Raw genomic sequence first — 17183 nt, 5'->3', positions numbered from 1 at the left:
TTATTATCAGGTCTAAATTAATTTATATAGAATTTTTAGCACTGAGACTGGCAAATAGAATATGCTCAATAAGGGTTAACCACTACTGTAATTATATCATCATCATCATCATTAGTTCTTCAAAAGAGTGAATCAGATATTGTACATAATACACTCTAAGCACATAACGAATGCTTAGTAAATGATGGCTGTCACAACAGTACCCACTAAATACTCAATCTATTGAATGACTGCGTGAAACTTTTTCTTACAGATGAGGAATGAAAGCTCAGAAGTGTTCAACTACTTGCCTCAGCTGACAGTGATCATAAAAACACAGCGAGACCTGACTGGTTGCAAGGCCCCTACGTGCCCTTTCCCTCCAAGAGATCTGCTGCTCCCTTAGACCAGTCAGAAGAGGGATGCAGAAAAGCCAGCGAGTAGCAATGTGGACATGGAACAACAGACTGGTTCCAAATAGGAAAAGGAGTACGTCAAGGCTGTATATTGTCACCCTGCTTATTTAACTTATATGCAGAGTACATTATGAGAAACGCTGGACTGGAAGAAGCACAAGCTGGAATCAAGATTGCCAGGAGAAATATCAATTAACCTCAGATATGCAGATGACACCACCCTTATGGCAGAAAGTGAAGAGGAACTAAAAAGCCTCTTGATGAAAGTGAAAGAGGAGAGTGAAAAAGTTGGCTTAAAGCTCAACATTCAGAAAAAGAAGATCATGGCATCTGGTCTCATCACTTCATGGGAAATAGATGGAGAAACAGTGTCAGACTTTATTTTTTTGGGTTCCAAAATTACTGCAGATGGTGACTGCAGCCCTGAAAGTAAAAGACGCTTACTCCTTGGAAGGAAAGTTATGACCAACCTAGATAGCATATTCAAAAGCAGAGACATTACTTTGCCAACAAAGGTTCGTCTAGTCAAGGCTATGGTTTTTCCTGTGGTCATGTATGGATGTGAGAGTTGGACTGTGAAGAAGGCTGAACGCTGAAGAATTGATGCTTTTGAACTGGGGTGTTTGAGAAGACTCTTGAGAGTCCCTTGGACTGCAAGGAGATCCAAGCAGTCCATTCTGAAGGAGATCAGCCCTGGGATTTCTTTGGAGTGAATGATGCTAAAGCTGAAACTCTAGTACTTTGGCCACCTCATGTGACGAGTTGACTCATTGGAAAAGACTCTGATGCTGGGAGGGATTGGGGGCAGGAGGAGAAGGGGACGACAGAGGATGAGATGGCTAGATGGCATCACTGACTCGATGGACGTGGGTTTGGGTGAACTCTGGGAGTTGGTGATGGACAGGGAGGCCTGGTGTGCTGCGATTCATGGGGTCGCAAAGAGTCGGACATGACTGAGCGACTGAACTGAATTGAGCAATGTTAGAGCTGGAGCTTCACGGGTCAAGAAACCAATTGGAATGTTCTGAATGCTTGATCATGACCCATTCATCCTGTATGTTAATAACTTTCAGCTGAACTTAGACCAGAATTAGAAAAAATGGAAATCTGTTTCTGCATGTTTCTGTGATGCTCTTTACTCAATTTCAATCTAACAACTGATTCAAAGGAAGCTAAAGTTCTGACTTCTTAAAGACCATTGAAACAAAGCCTTAAGCTTTTCAAAAACAAAGCTCATGGCAATTTTTTCAAGCTCCAAGATCCGATACTCTTCTGGCAAGGGTTATGGTTCACTCAGCTCTACAAGTGATTGAGAAATGTACACTCAGAAAACAGTGATTAAGAACCAATGATAAAAAGAAATAAAACTAAATGGTATGAGAGGATAATCTTACCATCTTAGCTTCAAAAACATTGGTAACATGTTTTCATCAATGTTTCCCAGAAATGATAATATCTTAGCCATTTTTGTTGCATTAAAAGGTAACTGATTGATATTTATAGTATAGTCTATAAAGGACATACAGTTGAATCTAATTGTTTTAAGGACTGGAATGTCTTTCCATATTGACTCTCAGCACAGAGGTAATTTGGGGTATAACCAAATGCTTTCAAAATAGTTACAGACAACACTAACCACGTGTAGATGCTACTTTATAAAAGAGATATAAACAATTTTGTAGGTGTAGCATATATGGAAGGACTAAGACTTACTATATATATATATATAGTTTACATATATGAAAAGAGTCATAATGAACACGCTCACACACACTATAAGCCCCTTGAGAATGAGGACACGACCAGGAGTTTTCTCCCTAGGGTTAAAGACACGGGCTTTGCAGCTAAAGAAACCTCGGATTGAATCTCATCTCTGACCTTTAACAACTGTGAGATCTTGAATGACTTACCTAATACTTATACCCTCAGTTTCCTCAATAGAAGATAGAAAATAACTATACTCATAGGATTATTTTGAAGATGGATTAAGATGATATATGTATAAGACTCACTCCACCAGGCAGTTGAGTCCCAAGTGCTCAGTGAATGGCATTAAATAATATTTTTGGTTATTTATTAATATTTATTATCATCATTATCCTCATCTTCAGCCTAGACCCAGATCACTGGAATGTAATCACAGTTTCACCTCAACCAGGCAAAAGACCTTGGCCAAGTCAATTAACCTTTCAGTACTTCATTCTGCAGATCTATATAATGATGTCTAGCCCAGGGGAGGAAGAGCAGAGGTACTGTAGAGTGGCTGGACTATGTGATGGTGGGCATTTTATAGGATGTCCACAAAGGGCAGGAGGAAAATTCTTAAAGAGACGGAATACCAGACCACCTGACCTGCCTCTTGAGAAACCTATATGCAGGTCAGGAAGCAACAGTTAGAACTGGACATGGAACAACAGACTGGGTCCAAATAGGAAAAGGAGTACGTCAAGGCTGTATATTGTCACCCTGCTTATTTAACTTATATGCAGGGTACATCATGAGAAACTCTGGGCTGGAGGAAGCACAAGCTGGAATCAAGATTGCTAGGAGAAATATCAATAACCTCAGATATGCAGATGACATCACCCTTATGGTAGAAAGTGAAGAAAAACTAAAGGGCCTCTTGATGAAAGTGAAAGAGGAGAGTGAAAAAGTTGGCTTAAAGCTCAACATTCAGAAAACAAAGATCATGGCATCTGGTCCCATCACTTCATGGCAAATAGATGGGGAAACAGTGGAAACAGTGGCAGACTTTATTTTTGGGGGCTCCAAAATCACTGCAGATGGTGATTGCAGCCATGAAATTAAAAGACACTTACTCCTTGGAAGGAAAGTTATGACCAACCTAGATAGCATATTAAAAAGCAGACTGTGTACGAGACAGCAAAAGAGACACTGATGTATAGAACAGTCTTATGGACTCTATGGGAGAGGGAGAGGGTGGGAAGATTTGGGAGAATGGCATTGAAACATGTAAAATATCATGTATGAAACGAGATGCCAGTCCAGGTTCGATGCACCATACTGGATGCTTGGGGCTAGTGCACTGGGACGACCCAGAGGGATGGTATGGGGAGGGAGGAGGGAGGAGGGTTCAGGATGGGGAACACATGTATACCTGTGGCGGATTCATTTTGATATTTGGCAAAACTAATACAATTATGTAAAGTTTAAAAATAAAATAAAATTAAAAAAAAAAAAAAAGCAGAGACATCACTTCGTCAACAAAGGTTTGTCTAGTCAAGGCTATGGTTTTTCCAGTGGTCATGTATGAATGTGAGAATTGGACTATAAAGAAGTCTGAGTGCTGAAGAATTGATGCTTTTGAACTGTGGTGTTGGAGAAGACTCTTGAGAGTCCCTTGGACTGCAAGGAGATCCAACCAGTCCATCCTAAAGCAGATCAGTCGTGGGTGTTCATTGGAAGGACTGATGTTGAGGCTGAAACTCCAATACTTTAGCCACCTGATGCAAAGAACTGACTCATTTGGAAAGACCCTAATGCTGGGAAAGATTGAGGGCAGGAGGAGAAAGGGACGACAGAAGATGAGATGGTTGGATGGCAATCACTGACTCGATGGACATGGGTTTTAGTGGACTCTGGGAGTTGTTGGTGGACAGGGAGGCCTGGCGTGCTGTGGTTCATGGGGTCGCAAAGAGTTGGACGGGACTGAGCGACTGAACTGAACTTGCAAAGTGGCATGGAACTGGGGCAGTAAAAGACTGCTACATCAGTGCTCCTCAGAAGCTACAATTTCACAAATAGGTAAAAAAAGTTTTTTTTTAAAGTTTCTGTGTGGTGAACAGAGGTCTGTCAATTTTTTATTCTGCCAACTTTTTAATAAACAAAAGATAAATATCATCTACTTACTATCTTCTTCCTTTCATAAAAGAGGGAAAAATTTACAACCAATATATTAATGGGCTTCCCTGATGGCTCAGACAGTAAAGAATCTGCCTGCAACGAGGGAGACCCGGGTTTGATCCCTGGTTTGGGAAGATCCCCTGGAGAAGGAAATGGCAATCCACTCCAGTATTCTTGAGTGGGGAATTCCATGGACAGAGGAGCCTGGCAGGCTATATAGTCTATGGGGTCACAAAGAGTTGGACACGAATGAGTGACTTTCACTTTCATAATAATAGAAAGAACAATCTTAGATTCTCCTTCAAAGTGAATAAATTTAGCCTGTAAGGATCTGACCAGTGGAAATCAGCATGTCAAACGTCAATACACTCTAATGAGCAAGGGTATGGAGAGGAGAAAAGAGGCTAGAAGTAGAGCCTTGGAAACACTTGGGAGGGGAGAGGAAAAAAAGACCTGCAAAAAGCAGCAGAAAGAGCAGCTCTGAGCATCAGAGAGATGGCAGGAGGCAGGAACAGAGAGGAAGAAAGAAACCCTTACTTGGTGTGAAGAAATGAGGTCTGTGTCAAAAGATCATATTAAATCTAAACATTTAAACACTTAAATCAATTTAGCTTTATCATGCCATTCTGAAAGCATTACCTAACTACTCTAAATAAAATATTGGAATATAACTTTCAATTCAGATTTGCATACACATAAATTAATTTTCCATGTTACTATTTACTCAACATAGCAAAAGATTATCAGCTATAACAGATACAATGTCAGCTATGAGTATCATATGCAATATCAGCTACATTATGGGTAATATAACATAGCATATTACTTATTATTAAAGTTGTAGATTACTGATTGCAAGTGCTTTAAAATTCAGTCTAGGTAGAAATTAATGAAAATAACCTAAAATCTAACAGTAGGGAAAATATTTTATATATATATATATACACACACACACATTCATATAGACACATCTTATAAAGTTATATGATAAAATACTAGGAAACCGTTAAAAATCTTATTTTCAAGGATGATCTAATGACCTGTGGAAAAGCTCTTGATATAGTATGAAGCAGAAAGGGCATTACACATTTCTGTGTAATTTTCTCTTCTAGGAATATTTACAATAATAAAAGCCTGACAAAAGAAAACAAATCAAAAAGACAACATTGAGCATCTCTGATATTACAGATAATTTATTATCTCTATATTTTTCTGTATTTTACACACTTTCAACAATGAAAATTAACTACTATTATAATTAGAAGAAAAATTATAAATTAACAGACAAACTTACCATTGGGAGTTTAGGATTGAAGTGGTTAATTATCCCAAATTCAAAATAAGATGCAAAACCTTCATTGAGCCAGATATTATTCCACCAATTCATGGTAACCAAGTTTCCAAACCACTTTTGGAGTTGGGGATAAAAAGAACAATCTTAACTTCAATTTAAGTAATATTTATTGTAATTACATGTTAAATAAATGTAAGGTCAAAGACAAAATTAAATGTAATTTGCTATCAGTGATAAAACTTGAAAACAGGACTCCAAAATCATGTTGTTGTTTTATTAATAACATGAAGTCATTCATTTTTTTCTGTAAAATTTCACATCCAATGACTGGAAGCAATTTTTGCTTTAAAACTGTGATGCTGAGAAATAAAGTAAGCTAGAATAGCATTTCTTAAATTGTCCACTTTACTCCAAAGTTAAGTCAAAGTAGAAGGCCTGAATGTTCACTTAACACCTACTGAATGACAGCATCTCATACTCTAAACAGACTACATCAGAATTTTGCTGTAAGCAGTTGATTATGTTTTAAGGACATGATTTGATCTGCACCATGCAAGAATCACTCAAGTATTCGTTTCTGCAAAGTGGTCCAGTTATAATTATTTTCTGTTTGAGCTTAACAGAAGGAAAGTGTCAAATGATGATGAATAGAATCAGGAAAGATAAACACAATAATTTCCAAAACCAACAAATCCACACCCTGGTTTTTAACCAAATTCTTATAATAGCTGTGATGTACTAATAGTTAGCACCCTATTTTCCAAAACAATGTGTCACTTAGGCTATAATAAAAAATGACACTGTGAGTGATGATCAAGACTTGTGAAAATATGTGTTGACTGTGTAACAGGGTATAATTTAATCACAGGAAATCACTCCTCTCCAAAACTTCTTAGGGGTCCATATAACAAGAAGATAATTTCACAGTTTAGGTGACTGTCACCTCAGTGATACTAGTATATTGACTATAACCCTTTAACTTGTAACTTCTTGCAAAAAAAAAAAAAGTTTGTGACAATCTACTGATGAAATGGGATATCTTCTAGTGACTCCTTTGAATGTCTCTATTTTAAGATGGAATGAAAAGCAGATGACCACAGGTCTGCTTGGTTTACTTTTCCTGAAGAGAACTTTGTGGCACACAATTACTCTTTGAATATACGACCTGCTACTGTTCTGAGATTTCTTATCACCATGATCTATCACCAAAAGTTCAAATCCACCCAGGATCTGATTACATAGATCCTTCCTTGTTTTCACTCACTGGACCACTTTTCAAGTTATTTTTTAAAATTTGGTGTATGGTATAGTTTGAGGAGTTTTTGCTGCTTTTGGTACAGAAGCTGGAGAATATTCTTGTGTGAAATAAGAAAGAACATTTTACCACATGCCTGATGTCCGATTTCGTGGGAGACAATATAGGAGATCATGATCTTTTTTTCTGTTAGTTTATCATTTGGTTGCAGCAACAATAACGACTCGTCAAATATCAAGAGTCCCCAGTTTTCCATTGCACGGTTGTCAAAAGTAGGCAAAGCAATTATATCTAAGTGGATTTAAATGGAGGGAAAATGAATCATCTCTTTCTAAAGATTTGAGAGTTCCAGATACAACATCTCAAAATGAAATCATAAAATTACCGAAATAAAATGCAAATGAATATCTATGACTTAAGGGGCAGGAGAAAGGCATTAAAGACACAGAGAAGACAGAGTCAGAAAACAAATTGCTTTGACTGTATGAAAATTAAATAGTTTTGATTAAGGACCTATATCCAAAATATACAAAGAACACTTGAAACTCAAAAATAAGAGAACAACTTTACAGAATTAGCAAAAGATCTAAAGAGATAGTTCACTAAAGAGACACTTCACTAAAGAGACACACAAATGGCAAATGAACAGATGAAGATATGCTCAACACCATATGTCATTGCTGCTGCTAAGTCGCTTCAGTCGTGTCCGACTCTGTGCGACCCCAGAGATGGCAGCCCACCAGGCTCCCCCATCCCTGGGATTCTCCGGGCAAGAACACTGGAGTGGGTTGCCATTTCCTTCTCCAATGCATGAAAGTGAAAAGTGAAAGTGAAGTTGCTCAGTCGTGTCCAACTCCCAGCGACCCCATGGACTGCAGCCCACCAGGCTCCTCCGTCCATGGGATTTTCCAGGCAAGAGTACTGGAGTGGGGTGCCATTGCCTTCTCCATGTCATTAGGAAATTGCAAATTAAAACAACGAGATACCATGACACACCAGTTCAAAACAAAACATCGATGTTGGAGAAGATGTGGAACAATAAAAACACTCATCCGTTGCTGGTGAGAATGCAAAATGGTACAGCCACTTCAGAAGACAATTCGGCAGTTTCTTATAAAGCTGAACATAGGTTGGCTATACAGTCTAGCAATTGAGCTCCTAAGGATTTACCCAAATGAGTTCACAACTGAAGTCAGCAACACGCACGTGAATGTTTATAGCAGCTTCAATCGTAACTGCCAAAACTTGGACATAATCAAGATGTCTCTTAATAGGTGAATGGATAAATAAACTGGAAATGGCAACCCACTCCAGTACTCTTGGCTGGAAAATCCCATGGACAGAGGAGCCTGGTAGGCTACAGTCCATAGGGGTTGCAAAGAGTCGGACACGACTGAGCGACTTCAGTTCAGTTCAGTTCAGTACAGCCATACAACAGAGTACTATTTAGTGATAAAAAGAAATGAGCTATTAAGTTATGAAAGGACATGGATAAAACTTAATGTTACTAAGTGAAAGAAAAGTGAAAGTCGCTCAGTCGTCTCAGACTCTTTGCAACCTCATAGTCCATGGGGGTTCTCCAGGCAAGAACACTGGAGTGAGTTGTCATGCCCTCTTTCAGGTGATCTTCCCAACCCAGGGGTCAAATTCAGGTCTCCTGCATTGCAGACAGATTCTTTACCAGCTGAGCCACCAGGGAAGCCCACTAAGTGAAAGAAGCCAAAAAGAAAAAGTTACACATGGTATGATTCCAGTTAGTACATAACATTATGGAAAAGGCAAAATTATATAGACAGTACAAAGATCAGTGGCTGTCAGGGATTGGGGGAAAAGAGGGGATGAGCAGGTAGAGCACAGGGGATTTTTAAGACAGTGAAACTATCGTCTGATACTGTGACGGTAGACATATGTCATTACTATGCGCTCAGTCACTTCAATCAGGTCTGACTCTTTGTGACCCGCTGGACTGTAGCCCACCAGGCTCCTCTGTCCACGGAGTCTTCAGGTAAGAACACTGGAGTGGGTTGCCGCCCTCCTCCAGAGGATCTTCCCGACCCAGGGATCAAACAAACCCATGTCCCCCTGTGTCTCCTGCACTGCAAGAGGATTCTTTACTGCTGAGTCATTGGGGAAGCCCTCATTACTGTATACATTTTGAAATTCACAGAACTGTACAACACCACAAAGAGTGAACCCTAATGTAAGCTATGGACTTTAGTTATAAAAATGTATCAGTACTGATTCATCAATTGTAATTTTTAAAAATCCACACCAATGTACGATGTTAACAAGAGGAGAAACTAGGGGTGGGGGGAAGGGGAGGGAGAGGAGATACATGAGGACTCTTCACACTCTGGGCACACTTTTTTCATAAACTGTTCTAAAAAATTAAGTCTATTTAAAATTAAATATTTTAGTGCACCAAAAAAACACCACAAACAAATTTGAAAGGCAAAACACAGACTGGGGTAAATATTTGCAGCCTATATCACAACTAGAAAATATTTTTTCAATACTTAAAGAACTTTGATGAATCAAAAAGGAAAAACGTGAACAATTCAATAAAGAAATAATTCAAACACCCAAAAATCTTATTTAAAATTTTCAGCTTCATTAGTATCAAAAGCAACAATTAAAACAATGATATAACAAGCTTTCAAATGTATGAAATACATTTTCAAATGTAATAATTAGTATTGGCTAGAATTTACAATTAGGTATAGGAAAACTGACACATAGCCTATTGATGAGGGTGTGAACTGGTAATTTTTCTGGAGCAGTCCAACAAAATGCTTCGTAACTTTTAAAAATGTTCCTAGCCTTTCAAATTTTGCAATTTCTACTAAGCCAAATAGCATGGATATTTGTAAACACATCCTTATGTTTCCTTTCATGTTTTAAAAGCAGCCCCCTCCCCCTCAGGAAAGGAAAAATCAGTCCAAATTTTCAACCACTGAAGACTAAATAAATTATTTTGTCAAATTGATATGTAGGCAGCCTATGAGTTAAAATGACAATAAAAAAGAATGGTTACCTGGATCATATTGCTTTATATTGTTAATTTTTTTTTAATCAAAGAACAATATCAATTCCATGGTGTCATTTTTGTTAAAAACAAAGAAGCAAATACAGAGAAAGATGGAAATTGAGACAAAGAACTAGACATCAAAATGTTACCCATGGTCATCTCTGCATGGCAGCATTCCAAGCGATTTTGCTTCTCTTTTTTGTGCTTTCCCTATCTTTCCAAATTTTTTACAGTGTGATCATTTGTTACTTCTAACACTACAACAATACAAGTTTTGAAATTTTCCTTTGCTAGTGAAAGAAATATCATCGCTATAGTCCATGCTACATTTGCCTCATGAATGCTTTCGCTATGCTGCGCTCAGTAATTTAGTTGAGTTTACACTTGGTTGAAGCTGACAGTGTATAGTAAGAAACATTCAGGTCATTACATATCCTCAACAGGTAATGCTCCATTATCTTTCGACATACTTAGTTGCCTCAGCCTGGGTTTCCCATTCTACTGGATAGTTTTCCATCGTGTGAATGACCCATATCCATTCTATCAGTGACCACTTTGGCTGCTTTGGATTTGACACTAGTATGAAAAGTGTAGCTTCAAACATTCTTGCACATGTCTTCTGGCATGTATGTGCTCAAATTCCTCTTGAAGATGTATCTAGGAATGGAATTTCTGGGTTTTAAGGTATTCTGATGATCAACATTGTAAGACAACAAACAGGTTTTTAAGTTGTAACAACTGATACTCCTTTCAACAGTGTCACTTTCTAACACTTGTATTTGTGAGAATGTCTACTCTTTGACAACTGAATAGGTTGTCACTGTGATCTTGGGTACTCATTTCTCAGACTGCTTAATGAGGTTAAATATTCCTTCAAAAGTTTGTTAGCCACATGTGTTTCCTTTTCTGTATAACATCTATTCATATATCTTTTACTTGTTTTTTTCCTATTGTATTTTTCTTATTTATCTGTAGGTGTTCTTTATATATTTGGGCTACTCCCATTACCACTTACTGTCCTTTCTTTTTTGTTTAACTGTTTCTTTAAAATTTACGTATTTGTAATTGAAGGACAATTGCTTTACAATACTATGTTGGTTTCTGCCACACAGTCCTCTTTCTGCTGAGACTTCATGCTGACTTTATGAGTCAGTGCTGTCTCCTCCTTCGCAATTTGTTTGCTTCTGTCTTTAACATGTAGATGCTATCTGCCGAACTCAGCTACCTGAACAGAGCCTCTACCATCTACTGCTTCTGCATTCAGAGAGCACCTAGAAAAGTAGTAGGTGATTTTCATTTACTCAGTAGAGTCTCACTAATTATGGTAATTATGTCACCACTTTATGATTTATAGACAACTTGAGTTTTTTAAGAGAAGACTCTACACATGGACATCACCAGATGGTCAACACCGAAATCAGATTGATTATATTCTTGGCAGCCAAAGATGGAGAAGCTCTATACAGTCAACAAAAATAAGACCAGGAGCTGACTGTGGCTCAAATCATGAATTCCTTATTACCAAATTCAGACTTAAACTGAAGAAAGTAGGGAAAACCACTAGACCATTCAGGTATGACCTAAATCAAATCCCTGATGATTATACAGTGGAAGTGAGAAATAGATTTAAGGGCCTAGATCTGATAGATAGAGTGCCTGATGAACTATGCAATGAGGTTCGTGACATTGTACAGGAGACAGGGATCAAGACCATCTCCATGGAAAAGAAATGCAAAAACGCAAAATGGCTGTCTGGGGAGGCCTTACAAATAGCTGTGAAAAGAAGAGAAGCGAAAAGCAAAGGAGAAAAGGAAAGATATAAGCACCTGAATACAGAGTTCCAAAGAATAGCAAGAAGAGATAAGAAAGCCTTCCTCAGCGATCAATGCAAAGAAATAGAGGAGAACAACAGAATGGGAAAGACTAGAGATCTCTTCAAGAAAATTAGAGATATCAAAGGAACATTTCATGCAAAGATCGGCTCGATAAAGGACAGAAATGGTATGGACCTAACAGAAGCAGAAGATATTAAGAAGAGGTGGCAAGAATACACAGAAGAACTGTACAAAAAAGATCTTCACGACCCAGATAATCATGATGGTGTGATCACTGACCTAGAGCCAGACATCCTGGAATGTGAAATCAAGTGGGCCTTAGAATGCATCAGTACGAACAAAGGTAGTGGAGGTGATGGAATTCCAGTTGAGCTATTTCAAATCCTGAAAGATGATGTTGTGAAAGTTCTGCACTCAATATGCCAGCAAATTTGGAAAACTCAGCAGTGGCCACAGGACTGGAAAAGGTCAATTTTCATTCCAATCCCAAAGAAAGGCAATGCCAAAGAATGCTCAACTACTGCACAATTGCACTCATCTCACATGCTAGTAAAGGAATGCTCAAAATTCTCCAAGCCAGGCTTCAGCAATACATGAACCGTGAACTTCCTAATGTTCAAGCTGGTTTTAGAAAAGGCAGAGAAACCAGAGATCAAATTGCCAACATCTGCTGGATCATCGAAAAAGCAAGAGAGTTCCAGAAAAACATCTATTTCTGCTTTATTGACTATGCCAAAGCCTTTGACTGCGTGGATCACAATAAACTGTGGAAAATTCTGAAAGAGATGGGAACCAGATCACCTGACCTGCCTCTTGAGAAATCTGTATTCAGGTCAGGAAGCAACAGTTCCAACTGGACATGGAGCAACAGACTGGTTCCAAATAGGAAAAGGAGTACGTCAAGGCTATGTATTGTCACCCTGCTTATTTAACTTATATGCAGAGTACATCATGAGGAACGCTGGACTGGAAGAAACACAAACTGGAATCAAGATTGCCGGGAGAAATATCAATAACCTCAGATAGGCAGATGACACCACCCTTATGGCAGAAAGTGAAGAGGAACTCAAAAGCCTCTTGATGAAAGTGAAAGTGGAGAGTGAAAAAGTTGGCTTAAAGCTCAACATTCAGAAAAAGAAGATCATGGCATCCGGTCCCATCACTTCATGGGAAATAGATGGGGAAACAGTGGGAACAGTGTCAGACTTTATATTTTTGGCCTCCAAAATCACTGCAGATGGTGACTGCAGCCCTGAAAGTAAAAGACGCTTACTCCTTGGAAGGAAAGTTATGACCGACCTAGATAGCATATTCAAAAGCAGAGACATTACTTTGCCAACAAAGGTCCGTCTAGTCAAGGCTATGGTTTTTCCTGTGGTCATGTATGGATGTAAGAGTTGGGGTGTGAAGAAGGCTGAACGCCAAAGAATTGATGCTTTTGAACTGTGGTGTTGGAGAAGACTCTTGAGAGTCCCTTGGACTGCAAGGAGATCCAACCAGTCCATTCTGAAGGAGATCAGCCCTGGGATTTCTTTGGAAGGAATCATGCTAAAGCTGAAACTCCAGTACTTTGGCCACCTCATGCGAAGAGTTGACTCATTGGAAAAGACTCTGATGCTGGGAGGGATTGGGGGCAGGAGGAGAAGGGGACGACAGAAGATGAGATGGCTGGATGGCATCACTGACTCAATGAACGTGAGTCTGAGTGAACTCCGGGAGTTGGTGATGGACAGGGAGGCCTGGCGTGCTGCAATTATGGGGTCGCAAAGAGTTGGACAGGACTGAGCAACTGAACTGAACTGAACTGAGTTTTATTGCTTCAAAAATACAAACTTTGCTGAGATGTACAATATATATCATTAGCCTGCTATGGTTCAGATCAGATCAGATCAGTTGCTCAGTCGTGTCCAACTTTGCGACCCCATGAATCGCAGCACGCCAGGCCTCCCTGTCTATCACCAACTCCCGGAGTTCACTCAGACTCACATCCATTGAGTCAGTGGTGCCATCCAGCCATCTCATCCTCTGTCGTCCCCTTCTCCTCCTGCCCCCAATCTCTCCCAGCATCAGAGTCTTTTCCAATGAGTCAACTCTTCGCATGAGGTGGCCAAAGTACTAGAGTTTCAGCTTTAGCAGATGGTTACAAGTTAAGAAAAAATAAAAACTTAAAAGGGAAGTTGCTATTTTATAAGTTTGCAAATCTTAAACACCTATACTTACTCCTAAAAGCATCATGATGTCACTTTTTCTTTTAAAGCTTATAACAACCTAAACAGCCAACTCCACCAGCAGCTGTAACAGTTTTTTTGTTTTGTTTTTAAATGACTCAACCAAAAGTCAAAGTAATTAGGAGACATTAGTTCATCTTTCTCTTAAAGATCCAGTAATAGAGAAACTCTATTGTAATCAGCTATCCATCAAAAGGCAGTTTTGACTAAGCACCACCTACGCGTGCTCATAGAGCAACACTGGATCGGATGCTATGAAAGATACAGAAAAAAAAAGTGCCACCATAACCTTGACTTCCAGGAGCTGGTAATCTAGCCAGAATTTACATGGAATTATGGAACTCATTGAACATATTTTCTCCCCCACCAAAAAAAAAAAAAAAAAAGCTTACTCTTTACTAGTTTGAGACAGGGCCTTCCCTTGTGGCTCAGTGGTAAAGAATCTATCTGCCAATGCAGGAAACGTGGGTTTGATCCCTGGGTTGGAAAGATCCGTTGGAGAAAGAAATGGCAACCCACTCCAGCATTCTTGCCTGGAGAATCCCATGGACAGAGGAGCCTGGCGGGCTACAGTCCATGGCGTTGCAAAAGAGGCAGGCATGACTTAGCAACTAAACAACAATTCTGAGAGAAGCAGAGTCACAGGCTCAGAAGGTACTTAAAAAAGGACAGTCCAGACCCTGACCCTCAACTTGCCCTTGACCTAATGCAGAGATGATTAGGATCTAGCAGCTCAAGAACTTGAATGCAGGGATGCACAGGATGCTGTGGAAGCTTGGGAGAGAAAGAGTCAGGGAAGACTTCCTGGAGGAGGAGGCACTGTGTTGAGAAATATAAGAATCAACAAGTTGGGTAAAAGGAAAGGCAGGATGTGCAAACTGAATGTGCAAGACCTTGACCGAGAGGAGGAGAAGATGAAAGTGTAGAAGAGGACAGAGATGCTGCTAGAGCAGCCCTTCTTCTCTGAGAAACTGTCAAAAGCCCGGAGAGGTAGGCGAGAGATGCACTGTTAAGATAGGGTGTGAACTTTGGACTTTATCCCCAGGGCATTGGGAAGCCACAGAAGAGTTTTAAACAGGGAAATAACATGATCAGATTTTGCTTTGGAAAGATCCCTCAGGCCTCAGTGTGGAAGATGAACTGGAGGAGACAGGAGGGACGGTGGTCAAAGCAAGGTCAGTTGTGGTAGAGACTTTGGTGATGTGAACTAGGGAGAATGACGGGGATGGGGAAGAAGTGGGTGGAGGTGGAGATAATAAGGAGGTGACTTAACTGGATGGAGGAGATGTTTTGACCGATGAGGATATCAAGAATAACTCTGGACTTCTCCTTATCTAAATAAAGATAAAGAGAAATTTTCTTGCCTAGACAAGGGTCATCTTGAGATCTTCTGGCCACAGAAGTGCCAGAAACTTGGTCTTCATGCTCAGATTCCTGTTGCTGCAAACTGTCTTTGTTTCTTTCCTTCTTTTTCTAGTTTTTTTTTGGCTGTGCTGCGTGGCATGTGGGAATCGAGGATCTTAGTTCCCTGGCCAGGGATCGAACCTGTGCCCCCTGCAGTAGAAACTCAGAGCCTTAACCACTGGCCTGCCAGGGAAGTCCCTGCCTCCAACTCTCTAAATGACGGGTATAACCTCTGGGATCCACGAGCAGGCCATGGCTGGCCCCTATTCCTTCACTCCCCGTCCCTCCTCAGCCAGAAGGCTTGAGCGGCAGAGGCCCTGTCTATGCAGCATTCGGGAGCCTGGAGCGCCCTAATTTTTACTCCCCACCTTCTTCCACTGTCTGCCAGTAAAGGCCAAGCATACTTTCCCTCAAGACTTCAACTAAATAGCCTTTCAGAGGAACAAAACACACTGACATGATACCCTCAAGCGAGAGAGACAAAACATGGAACAACTTTCTGAGCTGAGCAGCTCACATAATTTTAAGGACATTCCATACCGATCTACGAGAAACAAAATGTTTACATATTCCTTTGAGGATCATATTCTGTTCACACATGATTCCAATTTTATACAATAAAAATTCACTGATGGGACCCCCAAGTCCTAATCCAATGACTCACAGCTAAAGAACATATTTTGAAAAAAACAACAAAACCTTCCTAAAGGGAACTGGAGTAATTCACGCAAGCGGTTAAAAGGATCCAGAACATTGCACTGCATGCTCTCGGTGTGAGATGAAAGGGCAGAAAGCCAGGAAGAAGGCAAGGTCTGGAGGAGGTAAGCCACCAGTAAGCCACCAGGAGGGATCTGAAGCCGGGAGCCCTCTGAGCACCAGCTAGTCACACGGCACCATGCAGAGAAGGAGCAGACAGGCCTCTGCGTGTTTAGGAACGTGTAGGACACAATGATGGGAAGCCAGCAGGGCTGACTCCAAAACAGCAAAAACAACAAAATGCCAACCGGTCCTTGGAGGCCCATCTAGGTATCTTTTGATCTCAACCTAGAGCACCCATAATAGGAAATCAAACACATTGTAAGGGAAGATACCTCACCTGTTTTTGGAAGAGGGTAACTGATATTAAATAAATCCTCCAGAAAAGAGAAGATGGGACCTGTGATGTTCAAAGCAAAATCTGCATTTCCATCTGCGATGGCATCTTTCCGGGCCCAGATGCGTATCTAGACAGAAACAATTAAGCAGTGATTAGGAAAAGCAATATGTACAGTGATTTTGGAAAGTGGCAGCCTGCTTGCTCAGATTTCCTGATGCTCTGGAGCCAAAGGTTATCTTTTCAGAAGAAGTTGCATGATAAAATGTTTACATGTGTCCATGCAATGAGAAAAGCCCTGGAGGCTATTCATTAAGTTGGGAACAGAGATTCTCCAGAAGTGTGTTATTTCAATCTTTTGCAATAATGTGTAAAACTTTTATAATTCAAAAATAATCCTGGTTGCAGGGGGTGGGGGTGGGGGTCTTCCCTGGTGGCTCAATGGTAAAGGGTCAGCCTGCCAATACAGGTTTGATACCTGATTCAGGCAGATCCCACAGGCTGTTGAGCAACTAAGCCCGTGTGCCACAACTACCGAGCCTGTGCTCTGGTGCCTGGGAGCCGCGCTGGAGGCCGAGCTCCGTAACGAGAGAAGCCACTGCGATGAGAAGCCCGCACACCACAGCGAGAGAGCAGCCCCGCTAGCAGCAGCTAGAGAAAAGCCTGCATAGCAACGGAGACCCAGCATGGCCAAAAATACATAAAAAATAAATTAAAAAAAAAATCCTGCGGAGTGGTATCTACCCCCACAGAAAACATGGATTCTATATTAGAGCAAAAGGGCCCT

At 40.3% G+C, this 17183-nt stretch overlaps 1 protein-coding gene across 1 annotated transcript in view; it reads right to left on the bottom strand.

Annotated features, from left to right (window-relative positions):
- LVRN (laeverin) overlaps nt 1–17183 on the bottom strand; it is a 79206-nt gene that overhangs the window by 34557 nt on the left and 27466 nt on the right. Inside the window, exons 4-6 of the mRNA XM_019968041.2 lie at nt 16400–16526; nt 6945–7099; nt 5554–5667 (exon numbers count right to left, since the gene is read on the bottom strand). Of these exons, the coding sequence (XP_019823600.2) occupies nt 5554–5667; nt 6945–7099; nt 16400–16526 (396 nt within the window). The remainder of the gene's footprint in view (nt 1–5553; nt 5668–6944; nt 7100–16399; nt 16527–17183) is intronic.

The sequence above is a fragment of the Bos indicus genome, chromosome 10 (assembly GCF_029378745.1).
Source record: "Bos indicus isolate NIAB-ARS_2022 breed Sahiwal x Tharparkar chromosome 10, NIAB-ARS_B.indTharparkar_mat_pri_1.0, whole genome shotgun sequence".
Taxonomy (NCBI): Eukaryota; Metazoa; Chordata; class Mammalia; order Artiodactyla; family Bovidae; genus Bos; species Bos indicus.
Note: the sequence above shows the minus strand (reverse complement) of the source record. Positions and strands in the feature narration are given on the sequence as shown.